The sequence below is a fragment of the Octopus bimaculoides genome, chromosome 15 (genome assembly GCF_001194135.2).
Source record: "Octopus bimaculoides isolate UCB-OBI-ISO-001 chromosome 15, ASM119413v2, whole genome shotgun sequence".
NCBI lineage: Eukaryota > Metazoa > Mollusca > Cephalopoda > Octopoda > Octopodidae > Octopus > Octopus bimaculoides.
The window spans coordinates 678,300-687,231 of record NC_068995.1 but is presented as its reverse complement, the minus strand read 5'-3'; the positions used below and the strand labels follow the sequence as shown (position 1 = coordinate 687,231).

The 8,932-nt window shown below is 37.4% G+C and overlaps 1 protein-coding gene across 4 annotated transcripts in view; it reads right to left on the bottom strand.

Annotated features, from left to right (window-relative positions):
• The window catches only part of LOC106882456 (filamin-A), a 124,117-nt gene that overhangs the window by 36,979 nt on the left and 78,206 nt on the right, over nucleotides 1-8,932 (bottom strand). For all 4 annotated transcript variants that reach the window (XM_052973140.1, XM_052973142.1, XM_052973141.1 and 1 more), the window contains exons 3-5: nucleotides 3,807-3,929; nucleotides 2,195-2,368; nucleotides 1,014-1,172 (exon numbers count right to left, since the gene is read on the bottom strand). In XM_052973140.1, coding sequence (XP_052829100.1) covers nucleotides 1,014-1,172; nucleotides 2,195-2,368; nucleotides 3,807-3,929 — 456 coding nt within the window. The remainder of the gene's footprint in view (nucleotides 1-1,013; nucleotides 1,173-2,194; nucleotides 2,369-3,806; nucleotides 3,930-8,932) is intronic.

The window sequence follows — 8,932 nt, the reverse complement described above, 5'->3', positions numbered from 1 at the left end:
ACAAACACAAACACACATATATATATAGATATACATATGTACGACGGGTTTCTTTCAGTTTCCATCTACCAAATCCACTCACAAGGCTTGAATTTAAGATGTCTCTTTTTAAACTTTCATTAAACTTCAATATAATATTATTACTTCCGTACACTATCCATGAAAGGGAAGAGTTTGTATGGAGATAAATTGGTCATATTTAAAAGACTAAACAGTAAAGATCTCACTCATATTTCAAAATTTCATTCATACACCCTACAGCTGTTTCAAGAGCGTAAGGCAATCACCATCGTCATCCGCATAATCACTGTATAAATCATACATCAAAAGTAGATCATTTATTAATTTGAATGAGATGAGACAACCATTAATCATTTAATTTAATTATATCTATATAATGGTTACAAAAATGATAATGTCTGTATTGTAACTGTTCAAACAGTTTCAGAGTGTAAGAACGAAATTTGGAATTATCACTGAAAGCCACACACACACACACACACACAGCTGTAAGTAAAAAAGGTAAACATGCAGTTCAGTAAACAAACATATATACATGTAGACATATAACTGAAGCCACAGTTTTAATCAATCGATGCTCAGGGAAAGTAATCGATCTGAGTAATTTCAACAATCATTAATGCTTCATCGATGATCTGTTAGTCACTTCTGTCCATAGACACAAGTGTAGCGAATGAGGAATCTTTTAAGCACAGAAAACGGACTAAATTGGTCTAATTTGCATAACATGCAAATGTTTCAAACGGGATTTATTTGAATGAACGTAATTAGCTTTTCTGTAACTTAATTAGAGAAGGTGTGTGTTTATTTACTTATGTATGTATGTATGTATGTGTGTGTGTATGTGTGTGTGTACCTCCGTATATGTATCTCTACATCTTCAGGGATATTTTCGAATCTCTGAACGTTATGGTATCGGGTTAACATTAAACATACACCGTTACGATACGTTGATTTGCTGGAATGAATTCATTAATTAACAAGTTAATTACCAAGTGAGCCATCAACAAGCTTCTTCAGGAAGCAAGTTTCAACGGAACCCTTTGGTGTCTTGATGTTACCATGGAGATTAACCATATCAGCTTCCATTACTCTCAAGGAATATTCACTGCTGTTACCCAAGAAGATCTGGGATCGCTTCCTTCCAATACCTAGAAAATCACAGAAGAAAATCGAGTTGGATGAGGATAATAATATTAACAACAACAACAACAAAAACAACATCATTATCAACAATAATAATTATGCTTAAAATTTTGGCACAAGGTCGGCAAGTTCGGGTGACTACATCGACCCCAGTGTACAACTGGTAATTAATTTATCGAAAGGCCGCTAATAATTTCGTCCGCCATGCTAACGATACATATATATATGTGTGTGTAAGAAATTAATAAGAAATAAAAATGATAATGTAGTAAAAAATTGTCATAAACTTCATTTTAATTTCTTATTGATGTTCAGTACTCGACTGATGTTTTGTTCTGAAGTATGTGTGTATTGAGTTCTAACACCTGTATATTAGTATCACTAAGCCGAAGCAAAATACTGTGTGTGTGTGTGTGTATGTGTGTGTGTCTGTGCGTGTGCGTGTGCATGTGTGTGTGTGTGTGTGTGTGTTTCTGCAAAACTTTTCGATTCATGCTTGGGTACACGGTGTTTTTTTTTTGTTCAGAAAATAAAAGATTGGAGTAAAAACGATACTTCAAGGGTTGATGACCTCGAGAAATGGTTAACGGCCAGCTTCCAAACCTATAGATTGACTGGTGATTCCATTAACGTTTTTGGTTCTTAGATGTCTTTTGGGGCTTAGAACCAAAGACAAAAATCATTGCACCGTGCACCAAAAGCAGAAGGGAGGGCACTTTGACAAATGTTCCATTTAAAAAAAAAATTATAGTGTACAGCTGGGCTCAGTTCTTGATGTGTGTAGTGTACAAAAAAATTATTAATGCGCCATTGTTTCAATTTGATTTTCTCTCTTTTTCTATAAATGGTGTGGTGGGTGTGTTGTGTCCGTGTGTGATTTTGATCGTCTGTATATATAACAGATTTACACTCAATTGCTTGCAAGCTCTTCCCACCCAGCTCTCTAAACTTCATATGGATAAACTATCAGAACCCATGAACTTCTGCTGCTCTATCAAATATAACACGAAGCAATCGTATCATTTACCTGAGATCTTGGAGGAGAATGGAGAACCTTTGATATTTTTTCCGTTCACCTTGATGGAGATATCGTAAGCTCCAGGATTCATGGGGATGTAGCTGTATCTGAAAGCTCCATCTTTAAGATCTTCTTTCTTTAAATCCAGTTTTGATGCTCCATCAATTGAAACAGCCAGATCTCCTGAAAAATACATAAATAAAAGAGTCAACAAGAAAAATTTAAGAATATCTCTCGATGTAGTGAATCACTTCTCAAACATCCCGCACAACTCACGCTTAGAGACAATTAAATGCTGGTTGGATAATTATATTCGTGAACCTCTCTAATGCATAAAAAAGAATCTATAATAGAAGGATTAAAATTTATTCTGGAGAATAAATATTCTATGTTCAATGAAAACGTTTTACAACAAATCTATGACTGCGATGGAGGAGAAAACAGTATGTGTGTGTTTTGTCAACTACACAGTATAGAATAGTCAGTTGGGCACCGTCTGTGAGAAAAAACAGCACCATGATGCAATTCACTCTGCAAGAAATTTGGAAACGACATGCTTTACTGCTTGACATTTCAGAGCGTTTGGGTGTCAATCTGAGTACAGTGCAATCTGAGGACATGTACTGAGATTGATGGCTCTCTCCATTCAGTCATTCCAGAAGTGTAAAGGAGCCTGCGAAACTTGAAGTAGCACGAGATCCAAATCAAACCGTTTTAAATAAAACACTCACACACACACACACACACACACACATACATAACAAGCAATGTAGCTAGCTAGAAAATTTGTATAAGTGATGAAAGTAGCAAGTATTCTGAGCAGTAAGGTTTATCGCCACTTCAATATGGTTGTTTCATAGGAACCAATGCTACTACCATTTTTAAGCCCTCCGACTAGTTATTGATGCAACCTGCACCCGATATATATTGTATGTAGGGGTGTGAACACCCACCATCTTCTAGCAGACGACAGGACCACCTGACCGTACGGTTTCGAGCTATTTGTGTTCATCCTCAGTGAAGGGCACCTGTCCGCTAGAGATAGCAGGAATTCGCTCCATCACGCAATATATAGGAAACCAAGTAACAGTAACTATACTGTGAAGTAATGTCTATCGCTACTTCAATATGGCTATTTCGTAGGCACCGAGGTTACTACCAATTTTAACCCCGATGTATGTATGTATGGATACGTACATACCTACACTGTTTAGAAAATTAGCTTGGTCATGTGCAAGGTCATTCCTCACTTTAGAAAAGCATCTGGCACAGGCATTGTAAGATTTTTAACATCTCTGTTATGTGTTATATACAATGACCGGTTATAGCCGAAAGAAGCGCCAATTATTATCACACCTGTATTGCTTTAAGGTAATAATTAAACGAAGATATTGCTCGAAAACGAGCTTCTGCCAAATCTCTTTCTTTCCCTCTCTCTCTCACTCTCTCCCTTCACCCCTCTCTCTCTCTCTCACACACACACACACACATATGAAGAATATATTGATAGACATATATAAAATATGTATATATAAATGTAAAAATAATGGCGGTCACTGCATCCTAAGCGCTCATGAATGAAATAACTTGATGATCATAAGTTTAAAATAACAATACTTACTCTCGTTGTGTGACACAACCATGAAAGAAGCTTCTTTGCCGCTGCATCCACCGTACAAACCAGCTCCATAAGCAGTAACGTATTTTCCATTGTGGCTGTCAACCAAGAACTGAAGTGGGCTTCCTGCAAGAAGAAACGAAACCAAAAGCCGCAAATTAAAAATTTGAATTAGTAACAAAGAGAAGAAAGGGAGAAAATAGTATCAACAGGAAGAAAATAATGCAGGAGTTCATTGCAGATGAAATATTACGAAGGATGAGCAGAAGAAGTGATTATCTATCTATCTATGAGACTGTATAAGTATTTGTAAGTATAACAACAGTATATACACACACACACATACATACATACATACATACATACATACATACATATATATATATATATATATATATATATATATACTTGAAATATGGCCACAGTCTCAGGGCTGAAACATATAAAAGAATAAAAGAATTTACATATGTCGAAGCACCGGTTATCTCCAAGTCCTCTTATGCTAATGAATCGGGTGTGTATGTATGTATATATATGAATATACATAATTGCCTCAAACAACGCCCTGGCACATAACACACACACACACACACACACACACACACACACACACACACACACACAGAGTGTCAGATAGAAACGTGTGTCTAAAACAAGGAAACAATATTGTATTACAGGGAACTGAAAAGAAAAATAAAATATAAAAAGAAAAAAATATGAAATTTCAGGGTTTGGAGAAGGTAATGAAACGTTAAGGGTTCGAGATAAGGTAAAGTTTATTTTTCTGTTGGAGCAAGGAAACATTTGGAAAGAATCTTGTGAATGTATGTGTGTGTTATGTAGTAGGGTGTGTTCTGAGGCAATTTGTTTCGCTTCAATGCATTCGGATATGTCTATATAATGTCCTCCCTTTATATTCACACACACACACATGTATGTACGCATGTGTGTGTGTGTGTACGCAGGTAATATAGTATCTCTGCAACCATAATGTTATACATTTATATAGGTATACATGTTTCAGTTATGCTCGTGTATATGCACGTGAGGGGTATCTACTTTTGTGTGAATGTGTGAGTGTATGTATGTATGTATATATATATATATATATATATATATATATACACACACACACACACACACACACATACATATATCTAAATACTTACATACAAATATGTGTGTGTGACTGTGTGTGTGTGTGTGTAAGTGGTTGTGTGCATGAATGCATGGGTATGGAACGAGTGCGTGTATTGTGTATCTCACTGTGACAGTATATTATGTTTATAACATTACATAAACACACACACAGCACGTATAAACATTACAGAGACTACGATACTTGAAAGATAGAAATGGATAGAAATGGATAGAAATTGTATCATTGCCAATACGTGTATATATAAACACACACACACACACACACACACACACACACACCGAGCTCGTTTTAGAATTCCTTCCGTCTAGCAAACCACTGAAAGGGCTCGGGTGGGCCCATGGCTTATTATGAAGAACAGCTGACGTGTGTGATTTAAGTACAAAACCAATAATATTGAGGGGAGGGGCTTAGTCAGGACCAACAAGTCCAGTGGTTGACTGGTTCGGTGAAAGACAAAGTCGACGTCGGCGGAATTTGAACTCAGAACTTAGCGGCAGGCGAAATACAGTTAAGCATTTCGCCTGGCGTGCTAACGATTCTGCCAGCTCGCCACCTTAATAATAATAATAATAATAATAATAATAATAATAATAATAGTAATAGTAATAACAGCAACAACAATAATCGCTTAAACATATTTTCACTATGCTATGTTTCAACTTGTGTTCTCTCTTTCTGTGTTTATTTATTTGTGTCTTTGTTACGACGACGACGACTACTACTACTACTACTACGACGACTACGACTACTACTACTACTACTACTACTCGCTATTTTATATCGGGTTTCCGTCGTAATTCCCTCGAGCCATGTTTGGTGGCAAGTTGGAGTCTTCCAACTTCTTTCGAGTGTTCTACGCGTGCGTCTGTCTGTCTGCCTGCCTCTGTGCGCGCGCGCGCGCGCGTGTGTGTGTTGGATGTCGTTCACTTGCATCAAAAGCAATCTGAGATGTTAGGCTTCGCTACCACTAAAAACATCCCACACAGCGCCGCGATCAACATTTCCGCGCCTCCCCCACTCCATACACTAATATCATCACCTCCATCATCGCCGCAGTCATCATCATCATCATCATGTTCTTTTACATCATCGTCATCATCATGATAACCACACCCAAAACTAGCAAGACAGTAACTATCATGAGAGGGCCGACCTGCTAGAAATAGTAGCCAAATGTCGCACAATATCACACGTAGACTATCTTAGAAAAGAATACATTATAAACTGTCGCTGTGAAGGGATTCTCTATAAAAGGGATGGGCATAATCGGAATGCCTACGCTTCTTTACACACACGCGCGCGCACACACACACACACACACACACACACACACACACACACACACACACACACACACACACACACACACACACACACGCGCATTAAAGTTTTTCTTTAAAAGCGTTCATTGCATACGTGAGTCTGACGATCCCAGTCACCAGTGAAACCGTCAAGGTTCCCCTTGTAAGCTAATCTATGTTGTATAGGGAGCATTTTAAACTTTTTGCCCCCACCCCCAAGTAGGATACACACACATGTATATATATACACGTGCATATATATATATATATATATGATATATATACACACACATACACACACATATAAAACTACCGGGTTTCCTGTATCCCCATCTCTCTCTAGCTCTCTCTCTCTCTCTTTATATATATACATATACACATATATATATATACATACATACATCTATATATATGCATATATATATATGTATGTATATGTGTGTGTGTATATATATAGATATAAATGTATATGCAGGTATGTTATGAGTAGGAAATAGGCGTGTTGAACACGTGTTGCTTTAGTAAATTCAACAGGCAACAAATTTGGTAGAGACAGACAATTATGTTGTTAATTTTTGTGAAATAGGAAGCGTGTGACTCAGCTGTGATGTACAGGAAGGATTGTCTTTGGTATGTACACCGTTGACTCACCACTGGCAGATTCCATACTGCCATTGCTTTTGCTGCTGAACATCACATCACATGCATACATACATACATACATACATACATACATACAAGCATTTACTGGGAAAGAGTACATTTATGGTTAACTTCTTGCAAACCCACGGTTTCTCTACCCGAATCAAAATTTACTTCTGTACCCAATATCATACTACACAAAATACTATAAAGTTTCATGTTTCCATAGCTTCAGAGATCGAATTCGTGTCCCTACATGCACACAGTTCTTCGTCGTTAGACATGAGGACTTACGTGTTCGATCCACTGAGTTGTTGTTTGGTGTTTCCTTGAGCAAGGCATTTCATTGCACATTCCTCCAATCTACTCATCTGAAAACGAGCCCCGGCCGAGCGCTGTTCCCTTTCTCTATCCAGGTGTCACACCCTGAATGTGATACTTGGATAAAAGAGTGGGTGAGCTGGGAGCATGCCTACGTCTGTTGGCGACTACGAAAACAGTGCTAAAACAATTAGCAAAACCATGGGTGATGTCACCAAGAGAGCCTCGTTGTATAAAGGGGCAGAACGAGGAGTGTGCAAGAGAAAGTGAAGGGAGTAAAGAAAGGAAGAAAGCCAAATGAGTTTTATTAGGAGACAGCGACATGTTAATTCGATGACACTTGACTATAAATATAGAACTGGCGTGAAACAAACTATACATACACAATAAAACGGTACTATGACAGACAGACAAGCAAAGAGACAGACAGACAGACAGACAGACAGACAGACAGACAGAGAAGCAGGCAAACAAACAGACAAGGAGAGAGGCAGAAAGAAAGGTAGATAGATAGATAGATAGAGAGAGTGTGAGAGAGAAGGATAAGTGTTTGGCGAGGAGCAGGCATGAGCACTGTTCTTTGTGTACTTCCTGTCTGTTCTTGCACATTCTTTCTTGAGAGTCTGTATGTTGTCAGTACCAGGAATCTATCTGAATGCACAACGTATGACATTTCTGGGACACTACCTCAATTCAGTGGCAACGTATACTGCATCGTACAGTTTTCACTGAAAAACTGAGATACTTCTCTGAGAAATTTTTCTGCATTATCTCATCCAATCAGAATTTGCTTCGTGAGTCAACTAGTTCTAGTTTAAGGTGTTTAAAATGTTTTCTGAGTTCCATTTCTCCATGATCGTTGGAAAAGCGGATGTGTGAAAATTGGAGTATCAATTTGTAAAGTTTCAGCTTCACCAAATATATGTTCAATCTATAGGTGCATGTTTGTATATGTGTATATATATATGTGTGTGTATAGAGCATAATCATTATCTATTCGGTCGAAGCTCTGTCGTTTCATTAAGTTTCCCAAGTGTCTGACCAACCAGACGACTGCCACGTTTGTTTCCAATAAACGACACATGTTAACTCAAGGTGATGCCGGAACGTCAATGTCTCATTCGTAACGAAGAACATGTCCATTATGGGTTAAGAACAGCATTTACTAACAGAACCGTCCCCACTCCAAGAAAATAACAAACAAACAAACAAAAACAAATGAACAAGAAAGGATTGTGTTAAGGGAAGACAGCTGTTTGCCTGGAGAACTAACTTTGAGGCTTAGCTTCTGTTTTCAGCTTTCTCGAGCCTAGTTCCTCTATAACTGTTGTGTCATGTATACAAGACACGAAAGAGCGTCTTTCTTCAGGGGACATAACTATACTAGTCTCGTTAGTACGGCAACACTATTTAGCTTAAACTCCAGTTACTGTTTTGTGTCGAACCACTGACTACTTATGAAGTTGTAGGTTTAACTAATGTGCTATTTGATATTGAGACGGACAGGAATATCTATTAATGGATATTCGTATTATGTGTTAACAAAATTGAAAGAGGAAATATTAAAACATAAAGAAACATTTTTTAAGCATTTGTTTAAATTTATTACAAACAGACATTTATGCGCAATCCCCAAATCGTTGGTGGTCTGCATATCTATCTATCTATGTCAATCTTATATATATATATATATATATATATAT